Source organism: Lathamus discolor, chromosome 3, assembly GCF_037157495.1.
Source record: "Lathamus discolor isolate bLatDis1 chromosome 3, bLatDis1.hap1, whole genome shotgun sequence".
Taxonomy (NCBI): Eukaryota; Metazoa; Chordata; class Aves; order Psittaciformes; family Psittacidae; genus Lathamus; species Lathamus discolor.
In genome coordinates this window covers 56,485,687-56,508,653 of record NC_088886.1, presented here as the reverse complement: position 1 = coordinate 56,508,653, position 22,967 = coordinate 56,485,687, and the positions used below count along the sequence as shown (strand labels likewise).

The 22,967-nt window shown below is 37.0% G+C and overlaps 1 protein-coding gene and 1 long non-coding RNA gene across 7 annotated transcripts in view; one reads left to right on the top strand and one right to left on the bottom strand.

Moving 5' to 3' along the window:
* LOC136012295 (uncharacterized) overlaps nt 1-8,628 on the top strand; it is a 29,176-nt gene extending 20,548 nt beyond the window's left edge. For both annotated transcript variants that reach the window (XR_010611664.1, XR_010611663.1), the window contains 3 exons: nt 2,096-2,121; nt 2,379-2,432; nt 8,181-8,628. This is a non-coding gene — a long non-coding RNA (uncharacterized LOC136012295). The remainder of the gene's footprint in view (nt 1-2,095; nt 2,122-2,378; nt 2,433-8,180) is intronic.
* The window catches only part of RPAP2 (RNA polymerase II associated protein 2), a 40,032-nt gene continuing 18,889 nt past the window's right edge, over nt 1,825-22,967 (bottom strand). For 2 of the 5 annotated variants that reach the window (XM_065675378.1, XM_065675376.1), the window contains 3 exons: nt 21,162-21,230; nt 3,055-3,204; nt 1,825-2,410 (listed from right to left, as the gene is read on the bottom strand). In XM_065675378.1, coding sequence (XP_065531450.1) covers nt 2,410; nt 3,055-3,204; nt 21,162-21,230 — 220 coding nt within the window. In that variant the 3' untranslated portion in view covers nt 1,825-2,409. Of the gene's footprint in view, nt 2,411-3,054; nt 3,205-8,177; nt 8,233-10,509; nt 10,629-17,476; nt 19,041-21,161; nt 21,231-22,967 lie in introns of those variants that run through there. The other 3 variants (XM_065675379.1, XM_065675380.1, XM_065675377.1) reach the window with 3 other exon arrangements.

Sequence of the window (22,967 nt, the reverse complement as noted above, 5' to 3'; positions counted from 1 at the left end):
ATAGACTGCTTTGAATAACTCTTGCCAGTCTGGCTTTCTCTACTGTGTAGTTTTATTAACACGATTTTCTTACTGGGATTACCTCATTACCCCTACAGAAAACAGGGTAAGAAATCCATGTATGCAGGTATATGTCACACATAGCTCCTTTGATGAAAAGAAGCTGTAACAGCATGAAGCAGGCACTGCTTTAAGCTTTAAACTGTTCTTCTCTTCTTTACTAGAACAATGATATACAACCTGCCTGAAAACCAAAATGAGAAGGGAAAAGCAAAGCAGTTGAGCTGAGAAAGGGCAAGTCTGTTAAAAGACAGATAGTTGTGGCAGAAATTAGCTTTAAGTTCAACTTAAGGTCTGGATTTGAACTCTTCTAACCAGTTAAGCTGTTACAAAATATGCTTATAAGAAAATAATTTTTGGTGCTTGAGTTGTGCTCTTGGTATAACCAGTTAATGTTGATAGTACAAAACATCCTTTTGAGATGAGGCCACAGCCTTACTCCTCCTCAAAAACAATGGCTATATGTATACTTCCTGCATTTATTTGTTTTATACACATCTAAGGGAGATAAAACATTAAAGGTAAGTGAAGAATATCCCTTGAGGGCATTTCCAGCATATTACAGAATGGGAGGAGAAAGGTTGTTTTGTTCTGGTAGGGCAAGGAAAAACAAAAAGAGCGAATCCTCATAAAGAGGTCATTGGGCCTATGAACTATTGATTGTCATTACCAGATCACACAGTTCTTACACAGTAACTGCTGAAGACCAAACCTAAAAATAACCAAAATATATCCCACCCCAAACCTGACAGGAAGTATAAAAACTTTGCAAAAGAGAGCCACTGAGCCTGAACAAACACAGTCCTATTCCTGGTGTGATGCATATTTGTAATGCCTTCTAGGTGTACTCAGTATGGCTGCATTGTCAGGGGGCTGTTGTAATTTTTATGCCCCAAGGTAAATGTACATGGAGGAGAGCAATGGCTTGCTCAGAATCTACTGTGAAGTATTAGCTAAAAAGAGAAATGTATTTACCTTCCAAAATCAGGAGCAGGGAGATAAAAATTCAAAGTTTCAGTTTTGCTTAGAGTATCATGCCTATTGCTCAGTCTACTATAAGCTCAATTTTTGGTGAAGTCTTGTTCTTTCTTTGCATACAAATCAAGTAAAAAGTTTTCCATCATGATGTAGACCCAATGTATCTTCTATTCAGACATAATGACTTTGACATCAGACATGCTCTGATCACGATGGCTATTCTTTTCTTCTTGTGGTGTGAACAATGCATAGCTTGAACTCTACAGTAAAGGTTTTCCTCTTTCTAAATTGTTTCCTTTCTAAGTTATACTGGACATAACTTCCCATTACAAACCAAACTAGGAAAAGTCAAGCATCACCTAAATGAACTCTACCACACAGTGAAGCCTCCACAGAAAAGCTTCATGGGCTTCTGTGTGCAGGGGGGCAATAAATGTATTTATCCTGATTGTCATGAAGGAACTACATTGCAATAACGTAATGAAGTGTAGAGTTCTCTGTTGGTGTCCAATTACAGAAACAAAATCAAGGAATAGATGCTGTTTTTTAAATGGAGCTGCTATGTAGCAGCCCTGCTACATCCTGCTTCAGCCTTAACTCATGCTGGCATTTGCTGTGACAATTTCTTCCCAGGTCTCTCGAAGGACAGTGAGATCTATGCAGGAAACCATAATATGGAATCATTAACAATTACCAACGGATTAGTTTTAAATTGCATTTTATAAGCAGTGACAGAAAGAAGTCTAAACAAAACTCTGAAATGAAATGAATACAGAAGGCCAAAAATTAAGCTTTTAGTTATTAAAATATATTTTAAAGTCCAAACTAGTAACCATTAGAAGCTGTTTAACTTTTACACAAGTTCAAAGACCACCCCTTTTCTTATAAGCAGCAAGATAAACAGGCTATACATCAGACATCTTAATATACTCTTGTCATTGTTCTTACCGATTACTGTTCCAAGCATTGGATCAATTGGCAAAATGTCAGCTACAGTGTTCTTAATGCTCCAGGCTAATATGCTTTTTTATTTCCTTTCTTTCCCTGGTTCCTGTAGACAAATTTTGGCTGAAGATTTCCAAGGCAAGTACAATCCAAAGCAATCCAAATTCCTTCTACTGCTTTTAAATAGTTTTCAGATGATCTACGTGTTAACTAGTCTTAAACAACTGCTGTTAGAGGTGGCTTCTCCACAAGACTTGAGAATTCTTATTCATAGGAAGGAAATGAAAAATCAAAAGTGCAAGAAGTACAATTAAGAGTAAATTTCTTTTTTCTTTTAAAAGAAAGAAGGTCCAGCAATTGAAGGTGTTCTACTGTTCTCTCTGTCACTATTTCAGATAGCAGGAGATGTTAACATGATCTTCTTATTCTGTGGGGAACAAAGGAATGAGGTCAGTAATGTTACTACACTAATTACTATAATGCTATATTAATCAAATCAGTTAAATATGATCAACATAAATAAGCTATTTGTTGTTCCCATTCTCAGCCTATTCTCAGAATGTAGAATGTAGGCTCAGTATTACGCATAAAATACCCGGCTTTTAGTTCAGTTTTACATCAAAAAGCCTGAACAATTTCATTTCGATAATAAAAAAACCCTAACTAAGACTTAACCATTGTAGCCACACTGTCTTTTGTAACTAACTGTAGCAGAACTTGAGTAAAAATTCCTCCAGGAATTGCAGTAAATCAACTCTACAAAAAACAATTATAAATAAATGTATATATAAAATACATATTTTATATATATATATATAAGAATATTGTGTATATATAAGCTATTGTCAAAAGACTGAAGTGGTAAGTAAGCAGCTGGTCTTTACTGTAAATGACAAGATGATAACACTCATTTCCATACCATACAGACTTCTTTAATATGTACTTTACACATGCTCTACTCTGGCTGATACGATCCGTAGGCAGCGTGCACACTCACAAAATGCTGAAAATCAAACCTCTTGCTAACTGACTTAGTTTTATGCCATGCAAAATAACTTGCAATTGACTAACCATTGAAGCAGGCGGTCCTTGAGAAATATTCTTGTTAAACTTTCCAGATCTTCCTTCGTGAAATGCAGTTCCTCCAGCAATGTAGTGAGGAACTGGGTGTGCACTGGGCTCATCTCTGAACTCTTGAAAAGTGGAGTAGTTTGTGACAATCTGGCAAAAAAAAGTAAAAATTACATATATATTTGATACAGAAAAGTGACTTTTAAGTGTCAGATGTAAGAAAGCAAAGCTTGTGAGTTTGAATACCTGTATTGAAGAAAGGCACTTATGTCATACTTGATTCATTACAGTCTGTAAGGTTGTATGTATTATACAGGTGTACACTGGTCTATAATGTAGACAAACTAAATTTATAATTACATGTAAAAAGGAGGTTATCAGTCATTTTCTTCTTTACCACAAAGCTCCTAAACATTCATGCTGTAAAAGTTTTATAGCTCTTTATATAACATGAGAACTATAAAATTCTATTTTAGAGTAAGCAAGAGGACTATTTTAAATCCATATATATATATATATATACACACACTCAAATACAAATTCAAGATGAATATTTTAACTCCTTAACAGAAGTTGTACTTAACTGGTAAATCACACACTGTCAAACTCTGTGAAGACATTCAAGAGGGCCACTTGGATGATTCTCCCTCTGTTTTCTATGCCATACCACACATTGTATGTCAAAACAGCAAATGCATTTTGCTTGAGGATCAGATTTCTCTACACACCTAGAAGCCTCTCAGAGAGGCATTTTGGAGTATTACTAATTTTATTTGATGCTCATGAGACATCAATTAAATTCTCAAATCAAGGAGCAATTTGAGTGAGTAATAAAAGCAATTTGATTTCATAGTTTTGACAGTCTATCCTAAAGCATTTTAAATTATACTTCTTACACAGTGAACTATTTAAAAAACAGGCTTTAAGAAAGCCAGGCAAAACGAGATCAAAGCTAATTTAATCTTGGAAGATTTTCTATGGGATATTAAGTATCAATTTTAAAGCTGATACCATAGCAAATCTTTGCTATAGTGAAATTATTTTCTGGTTTGGTAGCAAAATTAGGCGCTTAAAGTCTCAAAGTGCCTGCAGTCTTCCATTTGGGCCTGATTTTCTGAACTGCTGTGTAGATGAAATTCATCAAATCTCCACTGTTTTTAAAGCTTAAATGAATGGAAGCTGAAAGTAGTTGCCAACTAGGGGAATAAAATCTATATACATGAGAACAGACAATAGAAATAAATAGGGTATTAGTGCACATCCAAAACTAAACACATACAGGGTGCTGCTAAAATGCATTCCTCAGTTTAGAAGGAGCTATAGCCACGCACATCTACACATATAATCATAGAATGGTTAGAGTGGGAAGGGACCTTGAAGATCATCTAATTACCTCCCTGCCACAGAGACACCATCTACTATACCAGATTGTTCATAATACCTGTATGGAGATGAGGTGAAAAGATCAGCTGCTGGTTTTCATTTGTTCTTTAATTTTATTTGAATTTATTTTTATCCTGAAGTCCTTTATTTTTCTCATAATTTTATTGCAAAGGTAATAATACTTACATGTACTTTCTAAGCATAAATGATTTAAAAAACCCCCACCTTTTTAATGACCAAAATCAAGTATTAAAGCCTATGCTTCAACATGGTATGTTACTGACAAGATCACTTAACAAGAACTCATCTCCTAGCACCAGTTACTTCATCTGGAATACTGTATTTAAATAAATAGTGCCAAATTAAGTAGTGTTAAATAAAAATTGACACTATAGAGGAAGGAATTGTTTTAGAATATACTTGCAGAATTATACGCATTTAGTAAGAAACATAAGGTAGTCAACAGCTTCTTAAAAAAAATCTCAGGTCAGAAAACCTATAAGCAACAACTGAGATCAACCTCCCTGCAGTAACTGGTAGTAAGACCCATCTCCACTTCCAGAAAGCTGCATATATGTCTTTTAAGCAAAAATAGCACTATCTTTTGTTTGTGAACTATTGCAAAACATAGTAAATAGTCTTTTAATAAAAAAAAAATCAAAAAAAAGAAAAAAAAATAGTACTTAATGAATTAATTTATTTTCCATTTCTTTTCTGATTCCATTTCAGTAAGTACATTTGTTATGTTTTAACTATCAAACAGTGACACTTGGGGACAAGGACTTTGAGAGATGCTCAGAAAAGGACACAGCTTAGGAATAGACTTGTGTGCTAACCTTGCTATATAAATCCTCCTGCAAAAGGGAAGTAGTCACAGCTGGATTTGTGATTTTTGGACTGAGCCCACAAGGATTTGTAATCTATTTGATGACAGAGAGGACTCAGTTGTTTCTTTATCCTAGTGAAATGGGTAAAGTAGAGTGCTGCTGCCCAGGGTTACTATCTGGAGGTTGAGTTTCATATTATCAGAAGGGGAGAAGAGGAAGTGCTGATAAGTGATCAGAGTGACCACAACAGGGTGTTAGCCTCGAGACAAGGGCAGTGAGAGGAAGACCTGGAGATGCATTATTACCAATCTTCAATTCACCCTTCTCAGGATTAAGAAGGTTATACATGAAACAAGACTGGTGGCAGGGGCAGTCCTGACTTCCTGAGTGCTGGTACCAGGCAGCGTTAACACTGCTGAACACTCTTGGCAATGGTGGAAATTTACATGCATTGTTAGCTGAATTTTCTTACTCTTGCCTTGGGTTTAACAGGACATGAGTAAGGATGTTATTTTTCAAGAAGAGCAGAAATCTTGTGCAGTTTTAAGTAATATTCTAAAACTTAAATCTTTATACTTGCATGCTAAACAATCTGATTTTCTTTTCTGGAACTGCAGTCAGTGGTTTGACAGGGTTTCATGAATTACAAACATGTCCTAACTCTGACTGTTTAAGATGCTCCTTGTAAAGAGTAGCTACTACAGCCCATACTAAGGAAAAGGTATTGCTGTTGTCAGAGAAACAGCCAGGCATTAAATATTGAGAAATCGAGTAGTCTTCTACTTTTAACTGGCTGCTGGAACAGATGCTTTTGTCTGCAAAATAACAAACACAAGTTGCTGGTTTGCAGAGTGGTTAAGTTCTGTGCTCTAAGTAACACTGGTCCAATGACTATTTGAGGTATAACTACTGCATGACAGCACTTTAAGGGCTGTGCTCTCATCCTTGCATGAAATGCTAACAAAATTAAACCATAATGGTATGCAAATAAACCAGAACAGTATTTGGAATTGGTATCTTCGAGCCACTAAAGGTGCAATGACCCTATCTCTGAAGAAACTATCATGGCTGATTAAATTTAATGATATACAGGATTTCAGTTCAAGGCCTTGAAACTCTGCAGCATCTTCAAAAGATGTAGAATATAAATAGGAAATACTATACAGTATTAACTGGCTACTGCAACAGTTAAGAGAGAAAGATAAATTCTGCTTCTCTTACTTCTTTTTCATGTTACAACTTTATTTACAGAAGTTTGTTCCACATTAAAGTAAAATAAAAATAAGAATCCAAAGGATTAAATGGTTTTAAACCAATCACGAAAGCACATAGACCTAAATGTTACTGTCCAAAGTTATACACCCATTAAAATGAAACGTGCTCAGTTCATGGAAAAGTAGTACAGTATAGATCAGACTTCATGAAACAGTTTCATCGTCTCCTGCAAACCCGCTTACACCAGTTTACGAAGGGTTAAAAATACCAAACTAAATCTGATAAAATTTTGATTTGCTGGCTATTCTACATGTTCAAGGAAAAAAAGTGAAATCCATGTGATCACCAAGCTATTAAATGACATCTGTCTATCACACAATGTTCACACTGTCTCAGCGCTTTGTATGAACTAGTATTTTTATGTAGTTTAAAAGCATTAATTGGCACTTCCTACCCTAAAATAATAACATCCTTTTAAAGAAACTCAACAAAAACCCTCAAACTAATTGTATGGCACAATTCTTACATATTGGACCTCAGGAAAACCTTTCTGGTTCTGTGTAAGATGAAGTCTGCAATCCTCTTTGAAAAAAAGTTTAAATTTCAAAGCCAGCACCATGATATCAACCAGTTTCAGCTCTCTGAAACAGATGCCTGAAAATGGTTAAGAACAAAACCACCTAAGAGCTGGAACCTTTCTGTTCCCCAAAAGTTGGTCACTTAAAATGACGTAAAAAGCATGGAGAAGTTGAGTGCACATAGATCTACCCGATATCATGCAAAGCACTTGGTATATTCATGAATAAAAGCCATATGCTAAATCTAAAAAATAGCAACAAAAAAAAAAGCTCCTTCTAGGAAATGGCAACTATTGCCACTCCTTTACCTTGTCTGGCATGCTTGGAACTTGAATGACAATGGGATTAAATAGCAGAATGAAATTAAATAGCCTTGGAAAATAGGATATAAGTGTTTTTGCCAGTTATAGGCATTTGAACACCATGTATAAGACTTAATGTAATCACACAACATAACTTTTTTTAATTCAGTTTCTTTCTACCTTTTAACACTGAAGCCTTAGGTTTTTTTAACATCACCAAAACCAGAATGACTGAAACTATTTTTCTATCAGAATGACAAAGTTGCACTAACGAGTGTAAAGGTTTCTTGAGCATTAGCTGTCAATTCCAACACAGCATTAAACAGAACCTAATCTGAATGGAAAAACCCTTTGCACTAAAAGTGTTCCAGGGTATTGCCAATATTCAGACACAGAAGAGCAGTATTTAATGAAACTGTACATTGAAGTGTACTGGTGAGATTTGGCAACCACCAGTTATTGATCCAGTGCTCTTTGTCTTTTATCAAATGGCACTGAAAGCAAAGCAGCTTATTGAAGACAAAATCTTTAATTCAAAAGTAGGGAATACCATCACATGGCTCACAAATCTTGGAAATGGTCAGTTTTCCATTCAAAACTTGCACTTGGTCAATTCCAGATTTGGAACAACAAACTCACAGAAGTAGGACTGCTCATCTTTATAAATAATTAATTGGCGTTTAGAAGAATTAAGTTACAAAGCCTTAAATGCACAAGATTTCCAACTTTCTGTCTTCCACATGTATTTTTTGTGAACACTTGGGACAGAATTACCTAAATATCAACTGCTACACGAAGTATTAATATATTTGTCTTACCAGCTCTGTACAAACCATTGCGAGTTGAAATGAAGGAAGTCATCTCTGATAGCTTCTACAAGATATAAAGGATTGGAAAGCACAAGGACTGGGGTGTTTTGATTTTGTTACAGATTTGATGTGCAATAAGAACATTATTAACTGCAAATGCCATTCATTCTAATATAGCAGTTTTACAGAATTATGTTCCTATGAAGTCTCTGACACATCTGATTAAACAATTTCATTTAAGACAAATGGCTAGACTGAGTTAATACAATAAGTGTTACAGATCAGCAATAAAACCCATTGAAATAATGTGCATTGTAGCCCATAGACCATCTGCCTCCACATACAACTGGAGTGTGGCCAATATATCAATCACTTAATAATAGGGCTTCAGTTGATGGGGTGAACTGAAACACTTGCTGCATTTATCTACTTCATGAACCCCTCACTGAAAGGCACTCAGATATTTTGACAAAGTCAAAGCATCACTGTGATTCTGTATGTTATATACAACATATTGACTGCTTGCTTAATTAATTGAGTCCCTCACCAGTGTATCACTGCATGCAGTACGCTTGTCTAGGGACAGCAATTTTGCTAGTAAAGAACCTTAAATCACAGCAGAGATTTCCACAGCCCTTAAAGCATAATGCTTCTATCAATCAGGTAAGAGTTTGTATCAGCCAGAAAGCTGATCTGAAGCACAATGTGACTGTAGTTGTAAGTTAAGGATACGACACTAGGGAGCTTAAAAAAATGACAACCTTTGTTATAATTAAGTGGTTACACATATCATACTGGTTTAACCTATAGTCAGAAATTAGCAACCATTACAGCCTCAACTTCTATAATTTAGCTGTTATGCTCAGTTTTGCTTATCTCCCCACTTGTTTCTTATGACTCTAGCTCAAGCATGATTTAAAAAGCTCTACATTTAAAAACCCCAAACCTTAAAAGCAAAAGACTGTCTCTAGAGTGAGTATTTTCCATTAGAACACATTAATATTTGACAGACAATCTTGAACTGGAAGCATCTCACAACCAAGATGCACAAAAATTTAAATTTATCTCTGGAATTAAGTCTTTTAAAGCAAATGATACTAACGCCAGAAAACAAGAATTAGAATCAGTGTTATCTACAACTCTGAAATTAAAGCAACCTCTAATTTGGGGCTCTCTTATTTATGCACTTCATGAACCCACCACTGAAAGGCACTATGACATTTTGACAGAGTAAGTCAAAGCATCACTGTGATTCTGTATGTTCTACACAATATCCTGTTGGTCAAAGAGGGAAGTCAGCATTCAGGGGCAGTTTTCTTTAATCTCCCCAAGTTTTTTCCTATATTCCGTTTTCTTAATGAAAGATAAAACACTCTAAAGTCCACGGTGTTGAATGGTAACAACTGACTGAAAAACAGCCAATTTTCTTAGTGAGGAAGAAAAAAGCTACTTCTGGTCTAGTTTTAAACATAGCCTGAAGAACCCATTCTCATCACAAAGACAAGAATTTTGAAGCTAAAGTGCCACTTATGTTTTATTTATTATTTAACTTCCTTTCATTATTGTGTAGACTTGTCCACAGAATCCAGCACAGACACTTCAATCCTCTGATGGCAACAGGAACTAAATTATTCATACTTGAAAATTTTTGTCCACTACATTTCTATCAATGCTACAAACACTGATTCCAAATCAGCAACTGGATTCCTACAGAATCCGAGTATATGGCAAAACTCATGCTTCATTCACAAGTTAACTTTGGTTCCTGTTTCCAAGACCTTCATTTTCCTATGCAGCTTCTACAAATCTGTTCAAGAAGAATGTTCTCTTTGATACATACATGTTTATGTATATACTTACACACAATGTAGAGTTTCTTCTTTTAAAGGTCACCTTTCACACACACTTTTCATATGGTTGATGTCCAGACACAAATCAACTTCTATTCCTTTTTACTGGGGCCAAAAATTCACCTGTGGTGCAGCCCAGGTGTTTACAACTACCAGTAAAAGGAAAGCATACCTACAGGAAGGAGGGTTTATCTAACCACATGATAACAAGTGCTTACTAACAACTGAAAAAGACAATGGATGAGATTCCTTCCCTTCCTTTCTTCTTTCTTCCCCCTGCAATCAGTTGTGTCCAAATAGGCAACTGGTAATTCAGACAACACCAGCCCAATGAACGCTGCTTTCTAAGACAGTGGTTGGGGACTAAAGGTCAGGCCCTTGGGACTGCTCAGCAGAGCTCCCTGGTGTTGCATCCTGCTCACCTCACACAGGCTTTGAAGGCTGAATAAACAGTTGCAAAACACTTTGCTGGTTCTACGCTACCATACCATCCAAGAGTTCATGTCTTGTTTGTCCATCAAGCTGCAAAAGGAAAGTTTTGGAAAGGCATGCCAGTGTTTTAACTGTACTGTGCAGTGGATCCATGTTGAGGCGACAGGCTTCCAGCTACCTGATGAGGTACAAAAATTGTTTATTTTGAATGATTTAATGAAATGCAAATGCTCTGGATCTTTGTTCTTTTTTTTTCCACCTAACGAACACACTATGTGCATGAATAGCAGGGTAGATTGTTTATGCCACTTTTTCCCTCTGCCCAAAGAGTTAAGGATCTCTCCATCAGCTGCCAGCTGTTATTTATAACAGCCAGCTGCATGACTTCAAAGATCCTGCAGTGAATAATATTAATATAATAATATTGCACTGATACAACAAGAGACAGAAGAGGAAAAAAACCCTCAAATTCAGACTGCCCTCAAAATACTGACTGGTGTAAGACAGATGGCCTTTGACTTTCAATGAAGGACAAGTAAAACATATATAGAAAGAATTCTATTTACATCATTAGGTCAGGAATTAATTTTACCGGCAAAGCAAAAGTCTAATGCAAAGCAGCACCCAAAGTAAGTGTGAGATACGTTCAGAGAAACTATGGTGGCACATTTCATCAAATGGTGTAACGATTTAGTATAACTTAGTACAGCCATTTAGTGCTGTTTGTGTCAGTTCTCTACACTGTACTCCTGAAGCCAACATGCCTTAGAACGTACACTGCATTTGCTAGCATTATGCTGATCCTGTAACGCTAAGCAGTTGGCTTCATTCAGTACTTGGGGCTCATTGTTTTTAGCCCAGGCATAGAGTGTCTAATAAAGAACACTCTGGAAATACTCTGATATTACAATGTGAGTGACAAAAATTCAGGGACCCATAACTCCTTTAAAGCTATAGTAATAATATGGAATGGTTCTATTGGCCTCCTGTTCTAGTGATATTTGGGAACTCTGTTTGCAAACATTTATGTTAAAATGACTACTAAGACTGCCATCAACACAAATATCAGACAGGCCTGGCAAAAACCAAATGCTTGGGCAATCTTGTGCAAATTGGAGTTTGCAGATTTAACAGAGGATTAGAAAAACCTCTAGCCAGACAAGATGACTAAAGCAAGCACCAAAACCAGCCCAACAACATCTATGTTGTTAGGCAGGGTACTCTTCATACAAAGTTTAGCAGGATCAGAGACTGTGATTCCCATTACACAATTACAAAACTCTATTCTGTATTAATAGATATGACTGCAGAATAAAGTATGGTACCCACCCCTATGTTACCATATCCCAAGTTATTACTACAACATCAGTTCGCAGATGTGAAGCATGAGAACTTCTATCACAGTGTGTGGATTTAAAGCACCAATATTCATACAAGGATTTGTTCAAAAGGTTTCGGTTGAGTTCACTATGAAATCTGCATAATGCCAAGGCAAAAAGAAATTCACAGCAGAAACCCAAAGAAATCACTATCAGCTGCTTGTTTCTAACAAATCTAAGTTTCTTAGGTACACATTTCAAGGACAGGCCTTGTTTAAAGAGCTGCATTTATTTGAAGTCTGTTTCCTGCTAACCAGCTGACAGATCAAAGGTAGTTCTCAGTCCTACCATTTGTTCCCATTTTTCCCCCTCTTTTTCAACTTAGTCAAGATTCAAAATTTATTAAATTAACATTTATTTAATAAATTTCAAATTTATTTTTAAAACTATCCTTTCATCCTTTTAATTCTTCTATTCCTTACATTTTACCTTCCACAAAGTTTTCTTGGGACACCTCTCAAATACTGGAATCTATGCCATTGAAGTCTTTGAGTTACTTACCTACATGAAATTAAGCACAGGTGTAAGTCTCTTTTAATTTTAAGACTAAAAAATGCTTAGTTATAAGCTTTTGAGAGCCTGAACCTTTTAAGGACTTTGTAAAATACACACTGTTGTATAAATTACTATGCACATACCATGGGACAATTTAATACCTAAAAGATGCCTTTATATACAAGCCTTGTACATTTAATGAACTGAAGATTCTTTCATATACATCCGTTTTTGCAACTGCAGGACTTGATTGCTGCCATATACTGGTCATCTATTCCCGTCAAGTCGTTATCTCAGTGATACGGGATAAAAAAAAAAAAATCATCAAGATTAAACAAAATGTATTGTGTTATAGTTAAACCAGCTACAGAGCAATGCGCTTGGGTAAATAAATTGTCAATACTTGACTTCATAAAACATACTCACCTGTACTCAGTTACTATGGAAATGATCATAAAATTGATCATAGTTTAGTTTCACAACTTTCTAACATGATTGTGACTTGATTATCTGCCTTTCAGTCCAATTCACAGACCAAGCACCTGGGATAATGCAGCTGAGTAAAGAGACATGCTAGGAATAGGCTTGCTTCCACTCTGCCCACAGGGTTTTTTTTCTTCAGAAGTTAAACATAAGGATCTCAGTATTTTTCTACTTGCCTTTGCCAGCCTGGAAAACTGGTGTCAGGGCAGCTGTGGACCTGGCAAAATGAGGGTCTTAAAAATCCCCCCGAAGTTAAAGATTTGTAAGCACTTTTCCCCAGACATCCAGCTCCCAGCAGAATTCAAATCCAACCAACCAAAAAACACTCCCCCCTGCCAAAAGAAACCAAAACCCAGAATGACCCCCCCCCCCAAACTCCTTTTCCTGTTTAATTGCTTCATTTCCAGATGTATTATTGATTTGCTGATCTGCAGTAAATCACTGTCCTACCCTTAATCTCCATGTCACCCTCTCTATAACAGAACACTATTAACACTGATTTGTGAAAGTATACCTAAAAAAGCAGTATACCTGATGAGGTCTGAACTGAACATGAAGAGCCACATGAATCTCAGCTATTTTTTGTCCTTCAAAAAAAAAAAAAACCCTGGATACCTCATCTCTCATCTCACAAATACTGAGTTTTATGAAGAATGAGTTACAGCTATTCAGTGTATCTTCAAATGTTCAGACAGAGAGATTGATAAGAGGGTGTGAGAGAGTGATATATACAGCTCTAAGTGTGGTGTACATCAAAATGAAAGGAAATGTACCGAGATACCAAGCCTTTAATTAATCAAGCATCCATACAGCTTTTCCACTGATGCTGGTTTTGCCCCTATGAGTATGAATTATGCACACATACCTTCCCATACACTGGTTAGCTATGTTTGCTGCCAGCCAACTAAAACACACTTCTACTTTACAGAAGGAATGGGAAAAGATCATTTGGTGTTATGGAAAATGACTGTTCCAATTTCTTTGTATTATGCCATACAAAATTTTATGTATAGTTACTTTATGCTTATTTATATAACATTCTGATTAACCAGTGGCTACAATCTTATCCCAAGTATTTACTTTAATCATACACTTTGTATCAGAAGAGCCATCTGCATCCTGATGCTAAATCCACCAGCTTGGAGTCTGTAAATTCTGAGAGCTTCATCATAGACCATTGCCAAGAGATGCACTTTACACATCATCTTGTCAGTGACATTGATTTCTTTCCTCCCTCCCTTCCCCAAAAAGGCTTTATTTTCTGTTTTCATAAACGTGAAAGGAACACATTTCAGAAATGACTGTACATTGTATTTGCTGGTAACATCCCACATCAGGCTCAGAACTTAGCTTCCAGGCTACGTGAGACCACTGGGTGCCAATATGTTTCATACCTCAAGAAGTAACAAACTAACAAGGAGAAGAACAAACTTACTTGCACCAGATTCCTAAAGTACTAGGAAACATTAAAGAGAGGAACCATTAGATCTTCACAAGATACTACTCTTTCAGGGATTTTCGACAGTCAAAGTTTTCCTGTTGCAGTGGTTCCAGAAGAGTGAAGGAATACAATATTTCTATTTGGGCACAATTCATTTCAGTGCTGAAGAACAACAGGACATACCACTTAATCTAGTAGAGGTGCCATTCTGACTCTCTGCATAGAACCAGCCAAATCAATCCTGAACTCATGCTAAAAATTCTGTTGTTAGTACAAAATAGCTGGGGATCACATGCTAGGAAGCCATAACAACCTTTCCAATGATGTGTACCAGAAATAACAAGCCAAATCAACATTGATTTTCATCTTAAAATGAAGTTTCCTGTAAGTCAAAAACACTGTGTATGTGTCATACCCCCATTAATGTAGGCTGTTCTTTAGAAAGTTTACTAAGTTAGAACTCTGAAAATGAAAGATACAAGTGTGTGTCTAAGTCATGTTTTTCTTTTAACAGGTGGGTAATGTTTCATGATAAAAAATGTTTGCACTGAATGTATTAAGATTAATTATTAATAAGGAAGCAAGTATATTTTCATAGGGCTACAGCTTCAGGATTCAGTTGCAAAATTAACAGTGCAGTTTGCTCTGTGGATGAAGGTAAAATACAGCTTAAAACTAAGTTTAGTGCAGCTGTTAAGAGTGTGGATTACTCACATCTTACTTTCAGCTTTCTATATTACCGTGTAAATGTACAACTTACTCTGTGCTACGACATGACTTCCAATAAGCAAAGGTGTAAGCAGCAATTATGGAAGGAGAAAAACCTCAAACATTACCAAAGAAATCTTCTAAATATATACCTTGTCAAGAGCCATAAGTTTAAACCAGTTATCTCATAGGGCTGGGCAATTCTTCTATCTGCTTGATCATAACTGTGGCACAGAGTTCAATTGGACACGAACTCCACTGCCTGAGTTAGCTTCCCCCACAGTCAACACGATAAAGCAGTCTTCTGAAACCTAGCATGCTATCCTTCTGAGGGCTGAAACAGAAGTTGCAACAAAAATCTCGTTTACTCACACATAAGACTAAAATTAAGTGGCAGAGGAAAGTACTTTCCCTACTACCAGAATCTTAATTCACAAGTGCATTTAGAATATAAAGTTCACAAGGGTGACTAAAGCAGAAGATTCAACATCATGCACACACATACATATTTCTAGATTCTAACAAAACTTCATCAGAACACCACCACCATGAAGGACAGTTTTAATTAACGCTGCCCTTTGCACACCAACTCTGCGCAACTTCAGTCTGAATGCCCACATACACTGCTGGGAGCATGCAGATTCCTCTCTACTGGAGAGATTTTCGAGTCACTTGGCAGAAAGCCGTGACCCTGCTCTTCCCTTGCACTCGGCAGCAAGACCAGGAGATGCAGAGAAGACAGCTTCCTGAGCCAACCTTCCAACCCCATGCCACAGAAGTTCAGGAGACAGCGTGTGCTAAGGCTCCGCTCCTGCTGATGGAGTCAAGGACCACAGCTGTAAAGGTGAACTAATGATCCTGGACTCATCTCAGAGATTGCACTGGGCATCACACATCACACAGCCCATCCAAGTCTTCCATTCAGAAGGCTATCCATGAGAAATACTAGAGTGGGAAAACCTGCAGCTGCATGTGCTCCAGTGAAATCCACAGTGTCACTTCCCTGCATAACAGCACTACAGCAACACACAAAAAACCACAGGGTCTTTTTTTTGGTGCAAGGAGCAACACCTTCTTTGAAACTGCTAAGGTTTCTTCTTCTACTTTCTCCCTTATGAATGACAAAGATATGTAATTAGAGTTAGCAGCAATTAATTCCAATTAGCAACACTGCAAATCCCTCAGAGTACTGTTCTATATATGTTTCCTAAGTAGTACATGGAACATGCTAGAAGGAAGTAAAGTAATACTGATCTCCACAATACACCAATTACGCAGATTTGAGCGTGCTTAGAAAGTGCTGATATGTAAGAACTGCTTAACAGAAAACCCATGTGAGTTCACACTCACCACATGACAACCTAAAATTAAGACAGAAAAAGGGAAGAATATACTTTTAAATTCTTTAATGTGTTAAGACAAAGTTACCTTATTGCTATTTCACACTATAATAAAACTAACTCTATGAATAGGGACAATACTATGACCATTCAAACACTCTTATAAAAGAAAGACTTTTTTGATTATTAGTCCTGCAAACTCCGTTTCAAAATGGGCAATTGTTACATTTCTAGCTTAGCAAGAAATAATTTTTCTCAGCTGAAACCTGGACCCAATCTTCTATCACCAAACTTGTCATATAAAAGATCATCCGGCTGACTTGTATATGGTTTCTATTGGAAAGAGTCACTCTGCAGGTCTGATTAATATCCAGTATGTTATTTGTACATTGTATTTGCACATTTCATACATTCAGACATTTTCAGACAAGAACACAGCAGCAAAACCCCAAACATCTGAACTCCTTTTAAAATAATTTAGACGTGTCAGTGCTGAAGCAATAGATGTGCTCTTGTGTGCAAAGAGGTAAAAATGCATTCTTGAACCCAACACTCTCCAGCTCCTGAACTGCTATCTCCAAGACAGTAAACCTCTAGAGTCCATCTCCACATGATACGTTTATCTAAAGTGGCTGCACACATATAATGATGGCTTTTGTTTAGTGATCATGGTCATTTTTAGTTTGTTTAAATACTGCAGCCGAATGCTTATAAACTAATCCCAGAACATTTTGAAATGCTTCAAAGCTTTTAGCGGGGGGAACCTCTTGCATTGGCTGGGTAGATGCAGCTGACCACAGTTCACTGGAACCAGCCAGCCCAGATAAGTAAGATGAAAGCAGACATTTCCTGAAAATATCTTGAAAGCTTTCCATTAGACTGTACCAGGGGTATACACTGAAAACAGCAAGTGCCCTTGCTTGTATAGCAACCAATCTTTCACTGCTTTCTTGAACCTCTGTATCTACTTATCTGGGGGGAAAAAGATGCAACTTCTGTATTCCTGTGTACAGTGCATTATACAGCAGCTATTACTGTAACAAAAAAATCCTACACATTGCAGCAGAAGACATAGAAAGCTACCACTGTCAACGTTATTTCAAATGACAAATAAGTAAGACATTTCACCTACAGGTAATTTTGAAGAAGCATACACTCCACAATGAGCATGAATGCAATTATTTGAACCTAATTCTCTGGCTGTCAAAGTGAACTGTAGGAAGCATTGCTGGATGTGCTGGTTATAAAGCCAGGAGTGCCTCAGGCTAGATTTTCAATAAAGGCTGAGACTAGCTGTTCATATTTTACATGGTAACTTGATTGAATAAATCCAGCTGTTCACTAGGAACAGGGAATGCTCCACTGCTGTGATCTCCAACATTTTATTCTTTGAGAAAGATAGTCCCGCTGTCTAGTTTCAAGCACTTTATTTCAAAGCAAAGAATTAGTAGCCCTGGTTTCTTTAACAGTCAGTAAACTCAATGGCATGTAACTACTTTTAATAGCTTCTTGAGGACCAGCAGACTATAGAGGAAGCTTAGGTGTAACTTAAGCACCAAAATTAGGTGTTATGACTACCCAACATGCTGTATCCTACAAAGAATTAAGATGCACACTCCCATGAAAGGAAGACAGCCTAATCATAACATGATACAAAGTATTAAACAGTGATGACACTTGAATTCAATACAGCAGTAATGATAACGGTTATTCTGCCCAGTAACACACCACAAAAAGGGCGAGGGCACTCAAAGTGCACTGTGAAGTACACTGAGTGCTTAGCAGAGGCCATGTACAAGGAGGAAGTGGCCAGCCACAATATCAAGCAAAGTCCAATAGTTGCTACTTGAAACGAAACAACCCTGCTCCTTCCATACAAACCAAAAAACACTTGAGGTCTTCAGTTTCTTTGGAGGTATACCCTGAAATCCCATTCTCACTCTGCCTTTGGTAGTCTCTGTTCTTATACCTCTGGTACCTGTAATTATGTCTTTCATCCTCTTGGAAGTGTTATCCTCTTCCAGGTGTTATTTATGCTACTTCACTGTTTAGTGTTAGCAGTAATATGTCCATCCTGTGTCTCGGGTCAAGTCAAGGCCTATGAACATGCATTCTGAAAACGTTCTCCTCTTTCAGTAACAGAAGCTAGTAAAGAGCTATCTCCAACTCAGGCACCATACAATTCTTCCATTTAAATGACTTTACATGTGCCGCAACATGCAGTAAAGAATCACAGAATCATTTAGGTTAAAAAGGACCTTTAAGATCGAGTCCAACTGCTAACCCAGCACTGCCAAGGCCACCAATAAACCATATCCCTAAGTGCTACACCTATACATCTTCTAAATCCCTTCAGGAATGGTGACTCCATCACTTGCCTGGGCAGCCTGTTCCACTGGTCAGCAGTCTTACTCACTTAAGGAATTTTTCCCAATATTTAATCTAAATCTCCCCGGTGCAAAATGAGGCCATTTCGTCTTGTCATATAGCTTGTTACTTGTAGCAAGCTGGGTATCAGTCTTCTTAGTCAACCTCCTTTCAGGTAGTCCAATAAGGTTCTCCTTGAGCATCCTCTTCTCCAGGCTAAATACCTCTAGCTCCCTCAGCCACTCCTCTTCAGACTTGTGCTCCAAGACCCTTCACCAGTTTTGTTGACCTTCTCTGAACAGACTCCAGCACCTCAAAATTTACATGAAATCACCCATAAAGAAATAAGCAGCATAGTGCGTACACTCTCAGCATAGCTAAGGGGAAGCCAGAAAAAACTTTAATAGAGTAGAATTCTTTTTATGAACAATATTAGTAAGATATAACAGATTTGTTGGCAGACTACAGGAGATAACAGCCACAATCTGAGGACATGTTTGTGAAGGGCTGCCCATATCCTCAGTAGCCTTTCCCTGTACACTTCTAGCTTCCACTAAATATTCAAGTTTAATTAGAATTCCCAAGTAGTTACATGCTCTGTTTTAATCTTTCCAGAAATGATGCAACACTCATCATCTTCTTAGAGCAATCTTAACACTCATTCTTACCCCACCTACATTCTTGCACATCCTTTCTTAAGAAGTGGCTGAGAGTTGTTCAAAATCTGAAGATCCTGAGCTTTCACAGACCTTACAAAAGCTGAAGTCAACAGGAGTTTTATTCATGATTTCACTAGAACTGCAACAAAATCTACTCTATTTTAGGATCAAATACAATTCATTTGTTTAGGGTTGGGCCCTTGAGAGCAATCAGTATAAGCAGAGAACCATGACTGCCTGCTACTTGTAGAACATTTTAAAGCAATTGTAAAGCAGTCATTAGGTATGTAAACATTTAGAACTCATCATCTGCAGAGACACCAGCAACGTATTTCAACTTCTGACCAAAAGAGTCACTATTTCCTTAACTGTACAGAGACTACTTGAAAAATTCATAAGATCTGTTTCACAAATTACCAATTCAACCATAAGAATATATGGTAAAAATGACAAAAGATTTGTTCTTATATTGATAAAAAATTCATGCCAAGGCATTCAAGTAAAGTTACTTTCTGTGTTCTGATTTAATGAATCATTTGAGCGGTATCTGGCTGGGTGACACAGATGTAAGGCTCGCTGAAGCCTGCTCTAATGCCTGCTGGTATAGTCTTCCTTGGGACAGTAAAGCCAGAACAATGTGTCAGACTGAAGTAATATCAAGGAAAGTAAGTGCAGTACTGGGGATGCTACAAGGTTGGCCCACAACTCTTCTTGACCTGTGAATGTCTGTTAATACGTCTCTGTCCTACAGGCTCCAGTGACCCAGGAAGCCCAAAAGCAGCAGTAGCAGTGTGGTAATAAACAGCCTCTGGAATAAAGATTTTTGCAATCTTGTAATTCAAGCTGAAAGACATACAAAGATTGCTTGATGGTTTAACCCTACTGAAAGCCAGGGCCTGACGCTGCGTGAATCCACCAGTGATTGCTTAAAAGGTGAACTCATGTTAAATGTTTAAAATGGATTTGTGAGAAAACCGTCTGGTTTACACCAGTTTATATCTTTAACCTCAGAAAAGTGATTGAATTAGGAAAATACAAATTAAGGAAATTACTTTATGTGTATTACTATAGCTTTTATACATCACGTCTCTATATAGACATTGACTAAAAGACACTATAATAAAAATCAGACTTCCCGTTAGGAAAACCCTTGGAAAGATTTTATTTCTACAGTAAGTAGAATAAAGCTAAGGAGGACTATAGGCACTGTAGTATCATAATCTTAAGAAATAAAGCTAATCCTTATAGAAATAAAACACTGGGTCCCCATATTCCTTTCAGATATTTGGGAGTTGCTAAGAAAAGCTTTCCTCTCTCAAATAAGTTTGCTAGAATATTCAAACAAACACATGTAGAAGCAAATATGGGAACAATATTTCCATATTATGGAAATAATTTGCCTTTAATTTGTGAAAGTGAAATCTTTTAAGAAATTAAGTAAAATGAGAAATTAAAAGTGTAACAGTTATGCCAACTCTAAATAATACAATATAATCCAAATAATACATGTTATTTTGTCCTACTGTAACAGAGAAGAATGTCTGTCAGCAGCAAATGGGAGACTGAAGAATACTCCTTCACCCCACCAGCCCTCTTTAAAAACCACTAAAGCTTAACTGTTTTTTAACAGGACACTAAGTTTGTTCATTGGTAACATGCTGTTGCAAGAGGGACAAACCTGGTTTCTCAAGAGAAAATACAGTTCATTTACGTGAAAAACCATGTCTGTTGGTTCCCCAGTTAAAGAAAAGTTTCCCTCCTTTTATCTGACACTTATATCTTGTCTTGATGGGCTAAAGCAGTTATATATGAGAATGTTTGACATTAAATGGTACTCACACAGATAACAAAACGATAGCAATTAGAGTCCATTCAGGCATTTTGTGAATAATGTTTCTGTTTGTTAACCTGAAAAATAATGAGAAAAGAAAAACATATCAGAACATTTCAAAGTGAAAATAAGCCGAATTTGAACTGCTAAATAACTGCTAAATTTGAGTCTACCAGTAAAAGACTTAATACACCTAGTTACGATGTGCCATTTACAGCTGCAGCTGAGCAATTCACAACTTTCAAGCTTCTCTCTCACCTTATCCTGTAACAGAGGAATTGCAGAATTCCCAATATGTCTCTTTTCTTGACATAAAAGTGGGATGGGGAAAACTGAACAGAAGCTAATTCTTCAAATTAGCTCACAAACAGTCCTGGCTGCTGTGAGGACTCACCTCTCACTCATACCCACCGGGAAGTTATCAGGCCCTACACATGTGCTCATGAAAATATGAGCCTTCTTACACCCCTAGCTTCCCCCCATTGGCTCCAGATTCAGATTTGTTGTAAAAGCTAATATGAATTTTGTATGATACTGGAGAAAATCCTCTGATGATTCCTGATCTAAAAATGGAAAAAAACAGAATTACAACTATGCAATGGGAGCCAGTGCAGATGTAAGAGCAAGAAAAGTAGGTGTGAATAAAGAATCACATGGGTGCTCAACAAAAGCACTGCTGTGTTTTATACCTGCTGACCCATTTGGCTGAACTTTGTAGTAAGACAGATCTTTAAGTCAAATGTTAATGTGACTTAAAACAATTCATGCGTGAGTTGCTATCGCTGAATTTAGGCATGACTTGTAGCTTTCAAAACAAGCAATTCCATGGCAGTCACAGCTAAAAGCAAAGCTGTGGCTATGTGGGCACCCAAAAAGAGCAGCTGCACTCATTTTTTTCAAACACATGGCACCACCCAACAGAAGTACTGATGGGCAAGTGCCTCCCTGTGTTTACTTCCCTGTTGCTCTAGGCTTCTCTTCTACACAGCCTTGTATAAATTCAGATCATGAGTGAAGCTGCCCTGTCATCGATAACACATCTACAGGCACTGGTGAATGTGGGAGGCTGCTTAAAGCTAAAAACATGACAAAGTTCACATCCAGGGTTGGCTTTTTTTTTTTTAACGTTTTTAGTTTCTTTGGGCAAGTATCTAGTTACCAAAAAAGTGTTAAGAAGTGGAAGAAGAGAAGTATTTGTACTTTCCATTGCTAAAGTTCACATTCTGTTCACAAATTCCCCCCAATTATATTTAAAATGGTCATTAAAAATGCATTTATGATTAAGCAGCTTGATAGGATCATTTTGTATTTCCCTATTTCATAATATTAAAAATTAACAAAATTAATTTTTATTAAAGATAGAAATATAGAGTCATTTAGGTTGGAAAAGACTTTAAGATCACCAAGTCCAATGATAGGAATGATCAAAGCGGTATTACACTACAGTTTTCCTCTCAACTCTCCAAGTTTTCCAACCAAAGTAAGGCTTTGAAACAGTGATTACTCAAGTAGTGTCTCAGGAGCTTGAGTTTTGTTAAATACTGAAAGGAAAAGATAACAAAATCTGTATTTGCTGAATCTTTTGGCTCTAGTTTGATATGACCAGATTCATGTTTACCAATTACTATCTGAAACAGCTTAATGGCATTAGCTGGCAACAAAGCTTCCACCTGGTAAACTATACTTTCTGGCTATAGAACAAGAGACAAAACAAAGGCTGAATATCTTGACTCAGTACTGATGACAGTGATAAACACTACCAAGAAATGCCTGATGGAATCATCTTGACAGGCAATTCATACGTAACATTCCAG